The following is a 21,130-nucleotide window of genomic DNA, read 5'->3' on the forward strand; positions in this document are numbered from 1 at the left end:
GTATCATACGACCCAGGTAAAATAGTCTAACAAATTAGGGAGTCGCCAATACCAATTCTGATTCACTTTCCATTTCCAGAAAACACAGACCAAAAATGTTATGACTTTCCTATATTCCACAGCATGTTGTATGTTCTTTAACAGTATGTTTATGCTTTCACCGCGCCACAGAAAATATCTGGGTATAAAACTCAAACTGAATCCCGAGGAACCAAAACTTGGGAGTCCAAAAGGCTGGAATGTGTGACACTACTTCAAAGAAATCTGCTCGGTACAATGTTTATTCCAACATTCAATTCCACTTTGGTAAATAACCCACTGAAACAGTATCTGGAGTCAGAGAATAACTTCGCCAATACCGTCCACTTATTTGGAGACGAACCACTGCAATTTCTTCTCTTATCTCAAACTATTATTGAGAACTTACTTCAATTTTTGCGCTTCCTGGAAGTAGAAGCAAGAAATAGGCAAAGGAAGCAAAATCTCAATGCCAAAATTGAAGAAAGCAGTGACTAAGCAGAAGGGTAATTTGTACTTTGGTGGGACTTCGAAAACTCAAGGCGCAAAAATGTTATTATTATAAAATGCCAAGGAAGAACAAAAACTCTGTTCGCTATTATGTCGCTGGTAGTACGCAGAAAATCCAAATCACTCAGCCTCAAATGTTTCCACTTGTGTTGCTTTTAAATGAAAAGTATCCAAACTCCAAACTATGATTTAAAATAAATATTTTGAAGACCAAAATTCTAAACAGATCAAAGTAATTAGAAGATATTTAACGAACTTTGCCCAAATGAATGAGAATTTGTTCTTAATAACTTTGTTTCAAAAAACTCTTCAAGCATTTACACACTACTTAAAAAACGATTCAAACAAAATCTCTAATTGAAGCTAAAATTTTCTGCTCACAGTACTTTCGACTCAATACTGTCAGCCGAAGTTATGGAATAGAAGAACTACAATAAAACTCCTACTTTATAGCAAAACATAATAATTAGTTCAGCGTCGTTTAACCATTCGTACCATCAAGCGGGGTCCTGAGCTCTAGCAGGAGCAAGTGCCAACACAATATGCGTCACTAGTTCGCCAATAGTTGGACACAAACACGGTTCTGAGACTGAGAACGACGGGCTTTCTACCGAACGGACTAAGATCAGAATAACTGCGGTATCCAGTTTTCCTCGAAACCTCTTTGTTAATTATTTACGCTTTTTCAGATACATTTAATTATTGGTGTACTGTAATAACAATCTAGTAATTTCGAGTGTGAAACATAACATAAATCTATACTTATCTTCCGCTTTTGCGTAGCTCGTCATATATACCAACTGACGCTCCTTTCATATTTTTATTATCATTGGACCCGTCTAGTTTCATTGCAATCTGCTCAATCAGGTAGAACACGCTTTGTTTTAGTTCTCTTGAGCATGGTATAAGGGTTTTAAAACTAGAACAATTTATTTGTGGCAAAGCTATCTTTGCTCACTAAGTTCGTCTATAAAAGTCCAGAAATCCGAGTCTGAAATACCCGGAAGAATTAGCATGCAAAATAAGGCAACTAGTATTTGAAACGCATGGAAAAGAATATGTGAAGCCTTAGTTTAAGCCCAAGTTGGTTTGCTTTATAGTGCGCTTCACATTTCCAAATTCGGCTTTTACTCCATTACACACTGAACACTGAAACTATTTATAAATCCAGGTGAGACCATTTGATCACTAAATTGAGCCCCTTGAATTTTTTGAGGCATTCAGCAGCCGCTTTTAATTAAGATGACGGATCTTGTTAACTATCCCCTTTTGGTAAATATAATGGTATGTCCATCCTATTAAAGAACCAACATGTAAATTTGGTACATTAAAACGACTTTCCCCGTTCTGAAATAGGGGGAAGGGGGATAGTTGAAAAGATCTCAGACGATCAAAAAAGATCAAATGTTTCAACAGAACCGTGAGCAAATACAAGAAAAAATAGAAAGAGAAAACATACGCGCTTCAATTTGGCTACGTGCTTCGCATTCAGGTTCAAGTTATCAAGATCAACACAGAGGCTTTTGTGCGGAAAAAAAATGAAATAGTTGAGAAGAAAGACTAAGACTTAAAAAACCGATAACGTACCGTAAGAACTGAAAAAACAATAAGAACATACTCGACAATTCATCAGAAGCGATTTTTTAAAGAAGATAATGCATATATTAAAACGACATACATAATATACATATACAAATACATATACATATAACAGTGATCGATACTCCGAGTGCCCAAAAACCTTTCGGAAAATGATGAATAAAAAATCACCCCGAGCATAAATATTCCTCATTTACTTCGGAAGTGGGAACAAAAAAAACAACTTTCTGAATAACATTTCTGGGGTACAGAAAAAATTCGAAACACATCAAAACTGCTGAGAAAAATTTAAGTGGTATCAAATTTGATCGAAACATAAAACCAAAACGAGCAAAAAAAAATTGAAAACAAATAAATTTTTTCTTCTTTTTTTTTTGCAAGTTTCTAAAAATCACTTGAGATTCAGCCGAAACGAAAGGCTAGCGAACTGCTAAATCTTGGATTGATTAAAAAAATGGTCCTTTGATATGCTCGGAAGAATTCTATTTCAGATTTTTTTAAATATAGGGTAGATTCGAACATCGTAGGACATAGTGTAGGGAAAATTAGCTTATGGTAGATTGCAATGGATCATGTAAACAACTATCAGACAAAACCTGTGAAAGATATGGAATTAATAAACAGAAAAAATTTGGAAAAACTGTTTTCGAAACAGAGTTTTCGCTCGAAATTGGAATATTACTATCAAAAACAAACTCATGAAAGATTAAAATTTGATAGTATCAGTTGAAATCATAATTTCTTTGTCAGACAAAGTATGAAAAATATTCAGAGTTTTGAGAAAATTTGGAATCGAAAACAATTTGATGAGTAATCTAGACACACCCTTTATGCTCGATTCTAGCTTAAAAGCAATGATGATGATAACTAGAACTGTACATAAACATTTAAAAACCGCTGCCCGATTGAGAAGTTTGATCTAAAATCGAATTAGGACAAAAGCTAGAGCTCTTATTAAATGATCACGCTACAGCATATCTGCATCAAAATAGAGCGTTTGAAAACTTGAAAAACCTCGCACAACAATCGGACACAGCAATACTTGGGTAAACGCCTGTGCTGTCCGAAAAAAAATGTTGTCACAAGAAACTTAAGCTATAACAAATTTGGAATATTTTTGAAACTTCAAGTGATAGGTCTCCTCCAAAAAAACAAGCATAATTAAAGTTTATAACCCTTCAAACGACGCATTATGATGCGACTAAGCCAAAAAAAACGAGTTTTAAGCCGAATCTGCCTTTGCGCCGAAAAAAAATGAAATTACACAAATCGAAGCTGGCGGAGATGCGAGCCAAAACAATATACGCACCAAAACCTATACGCAAAAAAAGCTAAGATTGCATCGTTAAAGCGACTCAAAGTTCGCATCATTTGCTGTTAGCAGATCAACGCAATGCGCAACTTGAAAAAATTATCTTGATAGAAATAATGTTTCAACTACAAAACTTGCATCACAAATTATCAGGAAATTTTTTATTCACGCAGAGGCGAAGGGGAGCTGCGCACACTTGCCATACAACACACCCATACAACAGATAACGAAAGTATCTTAAGTTTCAAAAAAATTTTTGTTAACAAAGCAACTTAATTCTTGAACCTGCGATCTTGTAACGAGATACTACTACTGGTCTTATTCTGCTGATATCAGTTAGACGATTCACCAGTCATGACACTTCTATGAGAACTAGGAGCAAAGAACGATAGCTAAAAGCATAAATATGGCGAAAAGGAAGCACGAACTTTTTAACACAAAGGCGGAGCAAAACTTCGCGCCACTTGCGAGATCGAAATGAATAGCGATGATTAAAAGCAAATGAAAAGACAAATCATAAATTGAAAAAAAAACATCAAAACAATGTGTTTTAATTTTTGTCAAAAAAGGTTTATAGAAAATTCAAAAATTGCAAATATGACACAGAGAGGCGAAGCTGTGCTTCGCAAACACAAGCAAGGAAAATGCAAAAAAGATCTCTAAGCAGGCAAACAACGTGAAAAGGTTAAAAAGACACCTAGAGAAACTTTTTTGCGAAGCTTGGGAGTAACACGTTCTCACAACTGCTGTATGACCGCTTGTATATATCTCAGCGAACCCCGACGCAAACAGTGCGTCCCGTAGCTATCCTAGTCATGCCGAGGTTGAGCTGGACACTCTTGCTACCTGATCACTTAAAGGGAGCGTGTAGTGCATACGACATCCCACCTTACGTGACCAGCTTGGATCCTATAGGGGCACAGCTCCTTTTCAACCCCACTCGTTGGCCCTTGATCATCATAGATAACCCACAGGGATAACTTTAAAAGGTCTCTGGCTTAGACCGATGAGCATAGCTCATGCACTACTTGGGCAGCAATCTCGTATCGCCAGCTTTCTTTCCCCTACTAACTGACAGTTGGAGAACCCGATAATTAACTGACAGCTTCGGGTCCATACTCACCGGCAACTTAAGACACTTTAATAATCGCCGGTAACTATAGAACATAGCTACCGCTTTGAGGGAAGAGTGTCCCTAAAACTCCTTTAAACAGAAGAAATTTCACAAGACTATGCAAGCATAGACCTTCGCCGAACACGAAGCCGTACAAAGTGTCAATAGACATACGGGAAACCTGCCACTGGTTAGACCAATGGCCAGGAGGGGCACACGCAATACAAAGATGTCGGGTATCCCCCAAAGCTCACATTTGCCGAAGCATCGCTTCCCAAGGTTCGCACCTACGTCTCTAAGCACTGGTCAATGGGACGTGTGACGTTTGCAGAAAAGGCCTCGTTTGATAAACCATCGGTGACATACTGTCGGCTCCAGTATATCGCGCGGGCAGATAGGTAATACAAATACCTACCCGACAACCCAAAAGCTCAGACCAACTCCCCAGGATGCACCGGGGTAGATCCGATTACTGCGGACCACACCGTAAAGGACTACACCACTCGAGCACACTTGCTGTTAGAAGATCAACGCAATGCACAACCTGAAAAATATATCTTGATAAAAATAATGTTTCAACTACAAAACTTGCATCACAAAATATCAGGAAATTCTTTAATCACGCAGAGGAGAAGGGGAGCTGCGCACACTTGCCATACAACACACCCATACAATAGATATTAAAAGTATCTTTAATTTCAAAAAATTTGTGTTAACAAAGCAACTTAATTCTTGAACCTGCGATCTTGTAACGAGATACTACTACTGGTCTTATTCTGCTGATATCAGTGAGACGATTCACCAGTCATGACACTTCTATGAGAACTCGGAGCAAAGAACGATAGCTAAAAGTATAAATATGGCGAAAAGGAAGCACGAACTTTTTAACACAAAGGCGGAGCAAAACTTCGCGCCACTTGCGAGATCGAAATGAATAGCGATGATTAAAAGCAAATGAAAAGACAAATCATAAATTGAAAAAAAAACTTCAAAACAATGTGTTTTAATTTTTGTCAAAATAAGCTTATAGAAAATTCAAAAATTGCAAATATGACACACAGAGGCGAAGCTGCACTTCGCAAACACAAGCGAGGAAAATGCAAAAAAATCTCTAAGCAGGCAAAACAAAGTGAAATCAGGAAAAGGTTAAAAAGACACCTAGAGCAACTTTTTTGCAAGGCTTGGGAGTAAGACGTTCTCACATCTGCTTTATGACCGCTTGTAATTTTACTAACACTAGCCACCAATAAAGCAGCTGCAGTTTCTATCAAAATGCCAATGCGATGCAGGAAAAACTCGACCACAAAAACTCTGGATTTGGATCTCCTGCCGGTTGATTAGGATTTCCACTTCCTGGCAATCGCGCCACGGACGCTTGGAAGAAAAACTAGTTGCCCAGCTTATGCTAGATTCACATGTTTTAATATTTGGATCATATTTTGAACTGAGACCGAATTGCGTAATTTTGAAAGTTTCAAAAATGGACTTAATGCAAAAACCTAGTGATTTTTCTGCTTACTTAGTGGATGAGCTGCATATTTAAATAAAAAAACTACTAATTGATCTTTCAACTGAATTCTTCATCTCAGATTTGGCTGGGTAGTTTTCGAAAAAAAAAATTGAAAAAGACTCCACAAAACAATCAAAAATCGAAAAAGTTGGCTTTTCGCAATTTCACAAAACGTTCTCTACTAAAGCATGAGAATTGTCTCGTATGCAGGAAGATTTCCAAACCCTGATTTTTAGACTGAACCCTTAAAATCGGCTTTAGCTAGTAGCTTTCGAGAACAGTGATGAAATTTCTTTAAAAAAAACGGTAAAAACTTCAAAAAATGGATTTTTCCGATGTCCATATCGGCTTTTCTACAAAACAAATAAGGCGAAACAGATTAAACAGGAAAAATCTCAGCACGATGTTGGTTTGAATGAATTATCAACCTTAGAATCAGCATGTTAGTTTTTGAAGAGAAAAAGAAGTTTCCAAAAAACGGGCAAAGTTTCATAAATTGTACATTTTCTAAGGCCATATTTTTTCAAAACGCAGGGCATAGTCGCTTGAGCTGGGAAGATTCGCATACCACGTTTTTTCTTCCGGTTGAACTCTTATTCTCCGAATTGGCAGGGTAGTTTTTGAGAAAAGTCAAAAAACTTTGAAAATTAACCAAAACGTCAAAAAATGGGCTTGTTTGAGGCCATAACTTTTTTTTCCAAAATTAGGGAATTGCCGCTTGAGAAGGAGGGATCCCAATGATAAGTTCTTTAGTTTAAACGTTCATCTCAGATTTATGCATTTAATATTTGAGAAAATGAACAAATTCAAAATCAAATAAGTCAAAAATCCCCTTACTTTCGAAAGCCGTAGAACGTGGTGTGAACTGAAAAGAGACTAGCAAAAAATGCAGGCACATAGAATAGCAGCCAATTTTTCCAATGACAATATAGTTTCGCAAATTGGTTCAGTAGTCGGTCGCAAAAAAAAAAATTAACAAATCCCATACATTTTCATAACACCTGTTGTTTTCAAACAGGAACTAACACTAGCCAAAATAAAACCAGCCCATATGCTATCAAATTACCTATGCTTAAATACGCTTAAATATGATGAAATTGAAATATACCAAAAGTGCCACTAATGAGCACTTTATTTGCGACTTAGGTTGGAAAAAAAGTAGGTTCGTAATAATACACTTCGCTTCGCTGTGTAAAAAAATCCTGAAACAAAAAATACGTGCAGCATTAGAAACTTAACAAGCAGCTTTCGGAGCGCTAGAAAGAAGCTGAAAAGTAAAAAAATATATACTTCTGAGGGATCTAAGCCGACAAAAATAGGCAGACAGCTTGCAAAAAAAACAGGGCCCAATTGTAAACGAACTTCCAGGCTTTGTCGTCTCAAGAGTGGCGTTACCACTGCGCCATATGTTCAGACTGCACCTTGAACTTGAATTTACAATAAAGAGAGTAGAACACATTTAACGTGCGAATTCTGTGAACTAGTACCCGGTTGCAACAATCTATTTGAATATTTAATTCAATTTATATTTCCATTTCTAGCCAAAAACATTCGTTGTCCATTAAGAAATTTACAAATAAGCAATAAAAATTACAGTAAAAACGAAAATCTATGAGACGGTTTTCATGAAAGCACATTGATGACAAGCAAAAAGCAATAGCTCTTCCGCATAGCCCCTACATGAAACACTGAACCTGCGTTTTAACTTAGACTGATATCAACATTGTTCAGACGAGCAAAGTATAGAACGATTCTCAAACCAACTATAGGCTGCTTAATTGAAACAGTAAAACCTAACAAACGATGGGAAAAAATTAAAACATCGCCAATCGACGATTGAAAAAGAGTAATGAACGCAAGAAAACATTATAAAAAAACACAGACTTTCTTGAAAAAACCCAACTTCCGAATTTCAAAGAAAAAAATAGATGCCCTTTAGGCTCTTTCAATTTCTAGAACAATTTATGACCATAACATGAGAAAACTGGATCAATGGGTAAAGTTTTTATTCCACTGGGAAATCTTAAAAATAAATTCCACTTTCGAAACTAGAAATCGTTCACATTTTTTTGCGCCATTTCCCCGTTCGTATTTGGAGAGTGCTATTTACGTCACTTTCAGCAAATGAATTTCAATTAAACTCAAAAAGTGCATTATACCTTAATGCATCAATATTTTAAGACTTTTTCCTGAAAAAAAAACAAAAAAAATCACCTAGACCAATTTAAGAGTCTTCACTACGTTCATTACTCTTAAGAAAAAAATCTGAGCTGCCTAAAATGAGGTTTTTACCAGCTTCTCAATAGCAAAACCTAAATCCACGTCAATATCTGATACCAGAGCAATCATATTGAAAAAATCTGGCAAGCATAGGCAACATTACACTCCTATGGCATTTTTCAATATACAGTTGGAAAATGGTCAACAACGCAAGGACAGAAAAAATGACTTTTTTTACTGAAACAAAAAATGCTAAACAAAAAAAATCAAAGCAAAAACATCAGCCCTTAGAGCTGTTTTCAATAGAACTTTATGATAAAATTAACCTGACTTGAGAAAACTGGATCAATAGGTATTTTTTTTTATTCCGCATCTGAAATCTGAAAAATAGAATTATTTTCCTAAGTTGAAGTAGATTACGTTTTTCGTGGCCTTTTACACTTCTTATACTTGACATCGGAGTTTGACTTCAATTTTAAAAAATGAGCTAAATTTTAAAATAATTTATGGGCCAAACCGCAAAAAAGATATTCAAATTGAGCGTGAACAAAATTTAAGTACGTTCAAAAACATTTTGAAAAGTGTCCTCACAGCTGATAAAACACAGACCTATCTAGTGCAGCACTCACACAGACCTATCTAGAGCACAACTTCGATTTAGATTCAATTTAATTAATCATAGCCAACAGAAAGTTAGAAAATTGCCAATCAACAAAAAACTGAAAAAACTAATTTTGTCGGAAAAATTTTCGAATTTTGAAATTTGTTGAAAAAAATACAAAAAGTCAGAGCTTTCGAAAACTTTTTTATGATGAGTAGTTTTTCATTAAATTAACACAATTACAGAAGACTGGATCAATAGGTAAATTTTCAATTCGAACATTCAGAAAATTTAAAAAAAAAGTCCACTTTCAAAACAAAGTCATGCACGTTGCTTCGCGCCATTGTTACTTTCACGAATGCAGAGCGTATTTTGCCTTCATTCTGGCATATGACTTGAATTGAGTTTGAAAAACATCAAACCGCGATCACATTTGAGCGTGATCAAATTTCAAGACGTTTTCTGAAAGAAAAACGAAAAAAACAAAACAAAAAAACAACCCGAATGTGTTTTCACTTCATGCATCAATATTTGATTAGAATGCACTTATATGGAAAAGAAAGAAATACAATATGGGGAGCTATTATATCAAATAATAGCCGATATATAATTCAGTTAGGAAAACAAAATTTGTGCAAAAATTAGTTATTTTTTACGCCATCGCCAAAGATTATGCGGTCAAACCTGCCCTCAAGTGTCACGAATAACTTTTCGGTATTTTAGTCGCATTTCGAGACAAGAAAAACACACTAACGAAAAGTCGACCACAAAAACCTGACTAAGTATTTGTGTTGTTGGGATGGGGGACGTGGACATCAGCTGCCGGTCGCCGACCGAGTGTCCTCTGTGCTACGAGAGCTACAGTCAGGAGGGGGAGTACCAGCCACGCATGATCATACCATGTGGCCACACAGTGTGCTACACGTGTATAAACAGACTAGCCCAACAGCCGGTCATGATGTGTCCCATATGTCGCAAAAAATGTCCATCCAGGTAGGAAAGCACAACGATAACCTTTTTACTTTTAAAACATCACTTTATTTCATACAGAAATTTGTATAATCATCACCACAGTCCAGGTTAATTCTGTTCCAAAGCGGTTACTGTGATAGGAGAGTAGTTCAGTTCTGGCGAATATTGCACATAGCTATGTTTGGCATTATAACATTGAGGTCAAAATTTTGACTTAGCAGTTCACAGCAACCGGATGTCTGACTCAGCAGTCGAGGGACTGAAATCGAAATTCATTCACCCGCACTGCGAGAACTTGTCGCTTTCTCTCATTGTGGCAATTTTCTTCGTTCCATTCCCAAACTAAGACATCAAATCAACATAAAGAAAATATGAGCTGCATAGAATAATCATCTTAACTCCGTTTTCTTCAATATGTCCTGTTTAGACTGATTAACGAGGGTGGTTTCCCAATCAACTACTTGGCCATAACTCTGTTGGAGAGTCAGAAGAAGGACCGAGTGAGTACTCTGCAGGCCAATGGAGGAGGAGGGGATTCCAATGCTAGCAGGTGCAGCAGCAACTCAGACGTTACATGCAAGTCTCCCAAACTGGGAAGGTGGGAACGAGCATAATACATTAAACTGACGCATAAACACGTGTCTACTATCTTTTAAATTAATAAATCGAAGCGTTTATTGACACATATGCATGAAAAAAACAACCGGTTAAGGAGTCAACATTTTTTCCACAAAACTGAATATCCGACAATCTGGAAACATTCCGCTGCTTAAATCACATGAAAAACAATCAAACAACTAAAAAAATTAATTGATAAAATTATTTTTTTAAAATTTTTAAACACTTCGCACCACTTGCTATACAAAAATGAATGACTACGATTAAAAGCAAACTAAAAAACAAAGTGCAAAAATAACAAGATATTACTGCATTTAATTTGCCCCTTATTTCGAGACAAAATCAATGATTCTAATAAGGTGTTGAGAGTAGTAATATCACTGTTTGTTTTCTTAATCATACAAAAGCTTGGGTATATATGGTTGCTGATATTGTACCTACATCGATCTCTGCCTAGAACTTCTGATTAAATTGGAGAGAACGATTATGTTTGAGAGATAGAGAGAGAGAGAGAGAGAGAGAGAGTTAGGGGAAGTTTAATTATATCGATTTGTTTGTTGGGTCGTCTCGTCAAATCTATCACTGCAGTTGCCCCACGGATATCTAGGGTATCTAGCTATTAAGATATTACTACAGTTAATTTGCGCCTTATTTCCTTACTTTGAGACAAAATCAATGGTTTTAATAAGGTGTTGTGAGTAGTAATATCACTGTTTGTTTTCATAATCATACAAAAACTTGGACTATATGGTTGCTGTTATTGTGCCTAAATCGATCTCTGCCTAGAACTTCTGATTAAATTGGAGAGAACGATTATGTTTGAGAGATAGAGAGAGAGAGAGAGAGAGAGAGAGTTAGGGGAAGTTTAATTATATCGATTTGTTTGTTGGGTCGTCTCGTCAAATCTATCACTGCAGTTGCCCCACGGATATCTAGGGTATCTAGCTATTAAGATATTACTACAGTTAATTTGCGCCTTATTTCCTTACTTTGAGACAAAATCAATGGTTTTAATAAGGTGTTGTGAGTAGTAATATCACTGTTTGTTTTCATAATCATACAAAAACTTGGACTATATGGTTGCTGTTATTGTGCCTAAATCGAACTCTGTCTAGAATTTCTGATTAAATTGGAGAGAAAGATTATGTTTGAGAGATAGAGAGAGAGAGAGTTAGGGGAAATTTATTTATGTCGGTTTTTTTTTGTTGGGTCGTCTCGTCAAATCTATCACTCAGTTCCCCACGGATATCTAGGGCATCTAGCTGCAAAATCGACGCAAAGGGGAAACCACGTGGCGGTCCAGTGATAGCGTCTTTCTGCGTTAACTCCTACTCTGTGCAAAGCACGCTCAAGAATGAGGTTTGTATGTGATCAAAATATGTCCGATCTAGGCAGAGTTTTTCGGCGTGCGGAAAACTGAGTGAAACTCAATGCCCGGTTTGAGTGGGCAGTTTGTAGTCAGTGGGGAGAACCGAGAAAAACTCCCGTTATGTGAGGCTACGTGAAAAGTTGCAGATGTTTGACAGCTTCTTCGGGATTCTCCCACAAGCTCTTGATGGTAAAGGAGGAAGGGTGAAACCAGCAGATGACTAGATGATCGGCGGTGTGTGGTCTTACTTAACAACATTTAGATACGAAACTTGGCCAAATGTCGGGTGCTCGGGCGAAGTTGTGAGAGTGTACATCTGGTTTTCCGGTCAAGTTTACTTTCGCTGACTCATATTAGTGTATTCTGCCAAGTAGCTCCGATTATTCATTAAGAAACAATTGAATTTTTGTTTTGAGAAGTTGTTGAACTTCACAGACATAATCATGCGTAGAGACGCTCTCCTAGTTTTTGGTAAGCAGGTGTTCAAGGTCGTTCTTGAACTTATGTACGAGGGTGGGCCTGCCTGATGTTCCCATTGAACCCTCGGTGGTTCTACGATCTTGGTAGCAGCCAAGACGGAACAACTTTGAGAGCACTTCACTGAGTTCGGACCGGAAGGATTTTCGTTTCGTGTTGTAGATGTGCGATGTCATTCTTAAGCACCCTGTTGTTTTACTAAGAGCACTGTTCTTCTTCTTCACACAAGTCGCTGTCAGATTATGTAACTTAGTGCAGTGGTCCAAATGATAGCTGCATAGTTCAAGGCACGCCGCCTAACAGCCTTATACATTACATTGAAGGTTTATTTGGGGCAACCCCAAATTAAAACTGCAAAATATTTGATAGCATTGTTTCTTTTTTGGAGTTTGTCGCCTGTCTTATTACAATGCTCATGAAAAATAGAAGCACATAGTTTGGTATTATTGAACATAACAGTTGATTCAAAGAAGACTCATTAGTCCATGTTAAAATGATAGACGTTGCTGATTTGTGTTTTGATAGAAAGATTTCTGATTTTAAGCCAGTTGTTGGGGCTGTCCAGATATGGATTCATCACTTCAGTTTAATTATTGCTATTCAGGTATTGTGAGGGTTATATCGTCTGCATGTTTAGTCATTTTAATGTAAGCGTTGGTGGGTTTGAACAATTTTGACAAATAGAGGTTAAATAAGACTGGGTAGAGCTCAGCACCTTGTTTCATCTTACTGCAATTTGATTTGTTATCTTCCACAAAGGTGTGCCTTCCACGAAGGTAGGCAGCAATCCACTTTTTGGCGTTAATAGTTAGGTTTGAATTCACGATATCGTTGAGTAGTTGATGGTGACCAACAGTATCAAAGGCTGCAGTCAAGTCGAGCTTTTACGTGCAATGACATGCAAAATCTTGACGATCTTTCTTTTTTATGAAGCCCTGCTGATGTTCTTGAATTTTGTTGTTAAATTAAACTCTGGTAGTAATAAACGTTCTACGAGTTTTACTTGAGAGAACAATGTAATTGGTCAGTGGCTTTTGGTCTTTCGGGTTTCTTTCCGGGTTTAGCTAGGGGTATGACTCTTCCCATTTTCCAGATATTGCGCATTACTCAGTGAAATGCGTATTAGCTTGCTTAGGTATTTAATGACTTGTTTACCAATAAAATAAAAATGGATTGTGGCAATGTTATTAGGTCCAAGCACTTTGCTATTTTGTCCACTCGTTCACCAGAAGTTTTATAACAAACTATTACCTACACAGAAAACCCACCACATACATACACACAAGAGAGAGACAGAGAGAAAGAATTAATGCATTGATGGATTTTCATCTATCTTGATTATAGATTGGGTAGACTTGCAGCAGAGCAGCTTATCCGTACACCTGTCGTATTACTTGGGCAATTTAATCGAGAGAATATAAGTTAGTAGTTATAAGATTGGATAATTTTCATCTTCGGCAATTAAAGCTTTCTATTTCAAATGTTTGCGAAGCGGTTTTCAGCATGGTTTATGATACGGAATCAAAATAGCCAACTGACAGTTGGAAACGTGTCTATGAACGCAAGGAAATCGAAAAAAGTGACTGATTTGTTTCCTGACAAAACTTCCAGTTTCGAGTTTCAGAAAAAAGAACAGCTTTTGATTCACATTGACTTGTTTGACAAAATTAACGCAATTTACACAGTTGCATCAATAAGTGAAACTTTTATTCCGCTCGGAAAGCTAAAAATGAAAACCCAGTATGAAACGATGGTCATTGATGTTTTTCGTATTAATCCTCTTCCGTAATTGCAGGGCGTAACTCGCCTTCCTTCCAGCAAATGATTTTCATTTCAATTTGAACAATTTTGATTCAGCAAAAAATCAAATTAGGCGTGGATCAATGATCACAACTTTTAAATTTTAAGAATTTTTCTGAAAAAAAATCAGTCTTCAATACGTTCACCGACACTTAGCAATTAGAGAATAGACAAACGAAAACTTCCACCGAAATAAATTTATAAGCTAGCCATTAAAAGTGATAAAAACTATGTGACAATAAAATTAAAAGCGTTAAATTTACCTCAAAACCATTTACATTTACCGATAAAAACGCCTGGAAAAGCTTAAAAGGGTTAAAAGAGAAAAAAACATCAAAATGAGTTTTGAAAAAAAAGGCCCTCCACGGAATTGAAACAGACCTCAATTATCCAAAACGCCAGTGCTACATAAGTGGGCTGCTCACGCTTAGAGAACGGAAAACTAGCCCGTGATAAAGCGATAATACATGCTATGAAACTGCCATTACCAAGCAGCGGAGGTGCCACCGAAATAAATTAATTTTATGCAACTTGGCTAGGAATAAAACGAACTCGTAGCATAACACAATACTCCCGGAATTTGAGCAGACACCTGTTGAACCCAAAAATTGGATATGTTAAGCCTTTGATAAAAACAATCATTCTTTCACATCAAAAAATGAAATGTCAGAAACAAAAATTAGAAATCAAGTTTCAGAAAAAAGTGAAACGAGTGCTTTTCTAGACAATTTTTTTTACTGGAAAAAGTCTAGCACCCTACTTACTAGCACTTGCTTATCGAATTTTTGTAGAGCTAAGAGTTTGAACAAGGACAACTCGAAGGGAGGCAACGTGTGCAGTGAGTGCAAGAAGACGACTGACAGACTGAGCTACTGCTTCCATTGCGCCAGTGCAGTGTGTGAGGACTGCCGCTCTCAACACACAGAGGGCGTGGTCAAGGACTTGGAGAAACAGAACAACACACTCCAAGGTAAACCACCAATCGAGCTCTATTAATTCAGTTTTCACGGAAAATATAAACTAATATTTATAGGGCTAATAAAGAAGCCACGGCTATGTGCCTACAATGTAATTTAATGCGTAATGCCTGGTGACAAAGTGACCACCACGTTATTCGGAAACACCTCAATACCAAACTTTCCTTAACCGCCTTATTTTAGATAGGGCAATCAGCCTTTGATAATCCTCGATCCTCTGCGATTCACTGAAATAAAAAAAAAACGTTCTCAATTGCATTGTAGAACAGAAGCGTCTGATGGTGAAGAAGATAGAGGCTGTACAGCGGATGATCTCCACTCTGGACGACAACTGTGCCGAAACTGAAAACGACATAGACGACAACTTCACTATCATACAACACGAGGTAAACTTGGATAATTTATTCATACGGAGATTACTGAACCGTCAGATCAGTACGAAGTCTATAGCCGATATATAGACCCCTACTACATGCAATTCTTTGCGTGATACTACAGATTTGTACAATTTAAGTTGCAAAATGACACGTGACACCACCAAATACTGAATACGATTGAGAGGCTCAAATCTGACAAAAAAAAAACAGGTTATATTTAAATCAATTAACCTTCAAGTGTCTCTCGATCAGGTTTCGGAGGCGAAGTCTCGACTGGTTGACAGTCTGAACCAGAAGTTCTCTAAGGAGAAGCAGCGCCTGCAGAACCACTGCGAGACTCTCACTGACGCACTGGAGAAGGCGGGATCCTGCGAACTACCAGAGATCATGGACAAAAACATCAAAGACATCACAGGTACGTCAACATTGAACATTTGCCATACTGGCTGCAAACAACTATACAACCTGATATAGAAGCGAAGTAAAACAGACAATACGGCACTCAAAATTCAAGCATCTAATATCATTAGCTCTAGCTGGTCTTACGTCACTTCAATTCTGTGTTCAAAAAAAAAACATTTTTGATTGTTTCTGCAGGCAACGAGATCGCACTTTTATGCGAGCAAGCGATGGACCTGTTGGTGAGCTCTCGAAACCTTCGCTTCGCCACGAAGAGCGTCAAGATGCGCCACTGCTCCTTCAACTTCGCCCACGGGGAGAAACTTGCCACTATCAGAACTGCTCTACAGAAATTCGGATCTATCAAAGTGCAAACAAGGCTAGTATCCTTTGATGTCAACACAAACTGAAATCAATTTAAGCACAAAGAACCAACAAAAATCAGTACAATTAAAGATTCTATAAGATTCATATATGACAAATATAGTTTTTTTAAAATTCACAATTGAGACTCAAGCCCATTTGCAGACAGCCGAAGCCGGAACAATGGGACCCTGAAGACGACGAGATCTCGGACGGTGGCGATGGAGTTGGGGCTGGGAGTAGAGTGGACTCTTTGAGTGGTATCCTGTCCAACAGTGCCTCTCTAGAGGACGGACTCAGTGAAGGGGAGGAGGATGACAGCATAGTCAATGGCAGACGCAACGCTAAAGGTGGCTCTAACAGACGCAGAGGAACCACAACAACTACTGACAGAGGTCAACAGTTAACTTAACTTCATTGCCGGCCAAAAATATATCACCTAAATTGGCTCTCATGTATTCTTTGCGATGTTTTCTCCTAATTTATTAGAAGCAACGGAAAAAAAAGGAAAAATCACAGTCCAAGATGTCTTTTACACATAATCCCGTCCCTTTCAGACACAACACGGGTAAAAATTGAAGGGTGTAGAAAAAGTTAATGCAAGTCAAAACAGAAAAATTTGCCCGTAAATTGATCGGTACCAAACATGGGGTAAAAAACTTCTCTATGCATCAGGTGATTCGGACGACTCTGTATCGGATAAAGACGACGCTGCATTGGGTCGACCACTGGATCGCTACGCCCAGAGATCCGCCTCTGTTTTCCTACCTGCCACTTCTCCGGGGAGAGCCAAAAGCTACATCGGCAGCAGTTCCTCGTACGGAGCAGGAAGTGGGGGAGGGGGCTCGAGTGCCTCCAAGTCGTCAGGAGGAGGAGTGAAAAGCAAAGTGAGAAACAAGTTGGTCAAACAACAGAGTGGAAATGATAAGATCTTGAGGGCTTCATCTCTAGGTCGACTGGACACTTTCAGTGATGATGGAATGAGGTAAGAAATCATCTTTTCCCATTAGGTTGACATAGGTTATGCACTCATCAAAAATAGTGAGAGATAAATCGAGAGTAAAATCAGCCATGTCTCTATGCACATCCACCATTGAGCTCAATTAAAAACCCAGAGGCTTCTAAAAGAGGCTTGGCTGCTATCTCAAAAATATTGGCTGTTGTATGTGTAAGGCATTTCGGCTCAGATTGATTCTTACAGGTTTACACAGAGGCGAAGCTCTGTGTAAACCAGCGAAAAACTTGCGAGAATACGATCAAAAAGCTGCTTTAACAAATGACGTATAGCTTTTTTCAGTTCATTTGATGAATTTAAAATACATGCACTGTATGAGCTTATTACTATTCGAATGTCAAAGCACATGCTATCAATAAGCTGTAAAGATGCCACAAAAGTGGCATAAATATTTGCGAATTAGTTAGAAAAAAAAGTTCGTACAAATACACTTAATAATCATAATAAATTGTTTCCAAAAAAAGTCATAGCAAGAACGAAATTACAAATTTAGAAATCTTATACAAAAAAGTCACTTGAGAGAGTGAGCGCCATAAGACTAGGCTAAGCCTGTTTTCAGGCATCTCAGAGCAAGAATTGGAAACAGTTTATTGATACTCTTGTAGATAGCGGAAGGAAAATCTTAAAATGAGAGCCTAACGTGCTCACAAAAACTAAAAGGGGATAAGTCTTACCGTTTGGTAGGAATAGAGATAAGCGGTTTATCAGAACCAAAAAAATTAGGAAAAAAACGTTGTCGAAAAACAATGAAGGAGGCAAATTCAGATTAATTATAGTTGAACTACAAAACAGCTTATTTATCAGGTCACTATAAGTTTGAATATAGCCATCTAAAAATTGATGGTTGAAACTGTTTAGTTCCCGGTTATAAAATTTTTTATCATTCCTGTAAAATAAAGAAACCAAAAATCAAACTTTCGAAGAGAACACGAGTTGAAATTTCATACTGTTGTCTTATGTCTTTGGTTGATTCAAATTTCTTTTTGTGACATATGGTTTTTAAAAGACGCTTCAGCACCATTTTTAGGTGTTCTAAATTTGGTTTTATCAGTTGATGTGTAAACGAGGACTCATTATTGCAAAATTGGCTGAACAAAAGTTTTGTATGCCAAAGGAAGCTGTTTTTTGATAAGAACTTTTCTCAGTCTATAAAAGAGGCCACAATACTGGCTTACTACTTTTTCTGAGAAAATTATGTAGTTTTCGAACGTTAATTTCTCATCTATAACTAATCCAAGATAATTGAAACTTTTGAGTTTTTCTATTATTTGGCTATTTATTGTTGTACCTGTAGAGAGTTTAGCAGCTGATTTTTGCCAAAAACCATAGTTTTAGTTTTTTGTGAGCTAAGTGTTAGTTAATTGCTTGCTGTCCAAAAATTGATTTCCTTTAAAACTTCTTGGTGATCTGCTTTTAGACTATTTAATGAAGAAGTTGTTTTTATGACTGTATCCTCAGCATATAGTAATATCTTACTACCTTGTTCAGGACTTTTGTTTTTTTTTCTGTATCATTTATATATAGGATGAATAAGAGTGTGCCCAATAATGATCCCTGTGGGACACCAAAATTAATTCCTTCATTTTTTGATTTTTTTTCTCGAGATATACACAAATTGTTTTGTTTGCTAAATACGATTTCAATAAATTAAAAAATACTCTCTAAGTCCATGCGAGCCCTCTAAGTCTCGCGTTTTCCCAGCAAAATACCATGGACAACTGTCTCAAAAGCTTTTTTCAGGTCAATGAATATACACTGTGTTAAGATGGAATGATCATTCCAGTGTAACCTAATTTCCTCAATCAGCGATACAATCAGCATCGCAAGTGTAATTATGTTTGATTTGAGTGGTCGATTTCAGTGATGTCAGTCGCAAGAACAGTGTCTCAGGGGGTGGTTCTCTGATAGAGCAGCACAACACTCCCCCAGTGCAGAACTATGCCACTTTGAGGGACAAGTACGAGGCAATCAGGGGCCCAGTCAGCAGCCTCATTTACAGAGACAGCCCATCAAAAGGTACGCAAAAGTATGAATGATCAAGACCAAAGCTAAATACGCTGCCCAAAATGCCACCCAAAACATAAAAAACGGATATTATGACGATAGCTAGTTTTGTGATGCATCTATTTTTGTCTGCTCGTGTTCTGTTGATAGGGTTCTTGATTTCTTAATAGCAAACCATTATAAATAAAATTGTAATTTCGAAAAAGGTTTCGTCAGCAATTCGACAGCCACTTCATTTTTTGGTATTTCAATTCATATGACGTCATTGATTTCAATTCATATGACGCTACTTTCTCGTTTGATTAGGTCACGTGCTAGATGTGGTTGCAAGATACCGGTCTAGTGGGTTTGTGGTTGCCGACAACAACGAGTACCAAATACGGGCATTCAACTCCAACTACCACTTGTCAGCTCACTTCTCCTTCCGACTGGGGGAGGAGGACGTGCCCTTCATCTCGGGCATAGCGGCCACCTCCGACAAGATATTCCTCTTAGTGGACAGCAAGAACAAATACGTGCGCGTGTTCGACAGGAAAGGTAAATTACATTTGTCCAATGTTTCATGTACATATTATCATCATCAATATCTGTTTGATGTTAAGTCTTGTCAATCATGTGAGCTATCACAGACAAAGTTAAACAATGCTTGAGACATATATTTTCGCAGCCACTCTTTCAAGGAATTTAATTTCGGAAGTTATCAATGTATTTGCAGGTTCCTTTATCCGGGAGATAGGCAAGGACCTGTTCCAGAGACCCAAAGATGTCTGTACCGATGATGTCGAGATATTCGTCACTGACTCGGGTGCCAGCTGCATACAGGTAAGCTTAGTCGTATGAGTTCGCTGAATGAATGGTCTAATATCGCGAACTTAAGCTCTTAACGTTGTCCTGGGGCAAGGTTTCCGGCTCTCAGTCGAAACGCAAGCAGTTCGACGCAACCATGATCACGTTTGTTGCATGTGAGGGTTAGGCAGCGTAGAAAAGAAACCACAAAATGCATGCTATTCTTAATAAGGGGCACAACAGCAGTTCGCCATTCTAAGCTAAGCAGCTCGTATTTTGGCCCTTTTCATGCTGGATAAATTGTCTGAACCAAAATCTAAAATACAGAAAAAAATCACATAGTACACCTGACTTTTACACAAAAAAAAAACACTTCAGGAAGCTCCAGCACTATCTAATTTTGTCTTGCATGCTACAACAAACTATATAATTTAGTTAAATAACGAAAATTCTCTGATAGTGCCATCATTTTCTGGTATGTTCTTTTTGTTTTATTCAAATTGCACACTATATTCAGTAACTTACTATGCTTCACAACAAGTTTTGGATTTGTTTTCAGGTGTTTGACATGCAAGGGAAGCACCTGCGCACCCTCGGCGGTCCCGGGTCAGCCGACGGGGAGTTCCTGTGGCCTGCCGGGATGAAGATGACAACAGAGGGCAAACTGGTGGTGTGTGACTGCAACAACAACCGCATCCAGTACCTGACCAAGGACGGCGAACACATTCAGAACATCAGTTCCATTTATGGAACCTACTCTGCATTACGACCTACATGTGTAGATCTAGATCGAGAAAACAACGTCGTCGTTCTCTTCAGCGAAAGCAGACGAGTGAAAATTTACAACAAAGACTTGAATGTCATGCATGATTTCAGAGTGGACGATGAGTTAAATTCAGTGGCCGTTACATCCGACGGACTGATTGCTTTGGTTGATGGTTCGAAGAGTGGAAAGTGCTTCATTTACTAACAGTAAATTAAAATTATAGGACTCTAATTTGCATTTAATAAACTATTACTACCCCTTATATTTTCAAACGAATACATCCAAAACCCAGTCTTTCTTATTGATTTGATCCAAAATGAATA

General features: G+C 37.6%; 1 protein-coding gene across 1 annotated transcript; it reads left to right on the forward strand.

The window, feature by feature from the left end:
* The first annotated feature begins 1,370 nt into the window (after nucleotides 1-1,370).
* LOC134844970 (RING finger protein nhl-1-like) lies at nucleotides 1,371-21,061 on the forward strand. Its single transcript, XM_063861797.1, has 13 exons — nucleotides 1,371-1,699; nucleotides 9,608-9,877; nucleotides 10,284-10,454; nucleotides 14,912-15,090; nucleotides 15,362-15,483; nucleotides 15,727-15,889; nucleotides 16,072-16,252; nucleotides 16,402-16,631; nucleotides 16,912-17,221; nucleotides 19,113-19,267; nucleotides 19,562-19,792; nucleotides 19,971-20,077; nucleotides 20,601-21,061. The coding sequence occupies exons 2-13, from the start codon at nucleotides 9,684-9,686 to the stop codon at nucleotides 21,009-21,011; spliced, it is 2,454 nt and encodes an 817-aa protein (XP_063717867.1). The 5' UTR covers nucleotides 1,371-1,699; nucleotides 9,608-9,683; the 3' UTR covers nucleotides 21,012-21,061.
* The last annotated feature ends 69 nt before the right edge of the window (nucleotides 21,062-21,130 follow it).

Source organism: Symsagittifera roscoffensis, chromosome 4, assembly GCF_963678635.1.
Source record: "Symsagittifera roscoffensis chromosome 4, txSymRosc1.1, whole genome shotgun sequence".
NCBI lineage: Eukaryota > Metazoa > Xenacoelomorpha > Acoela > Convolutidae > Symsagittifera > Symsagittifera roscoffensis.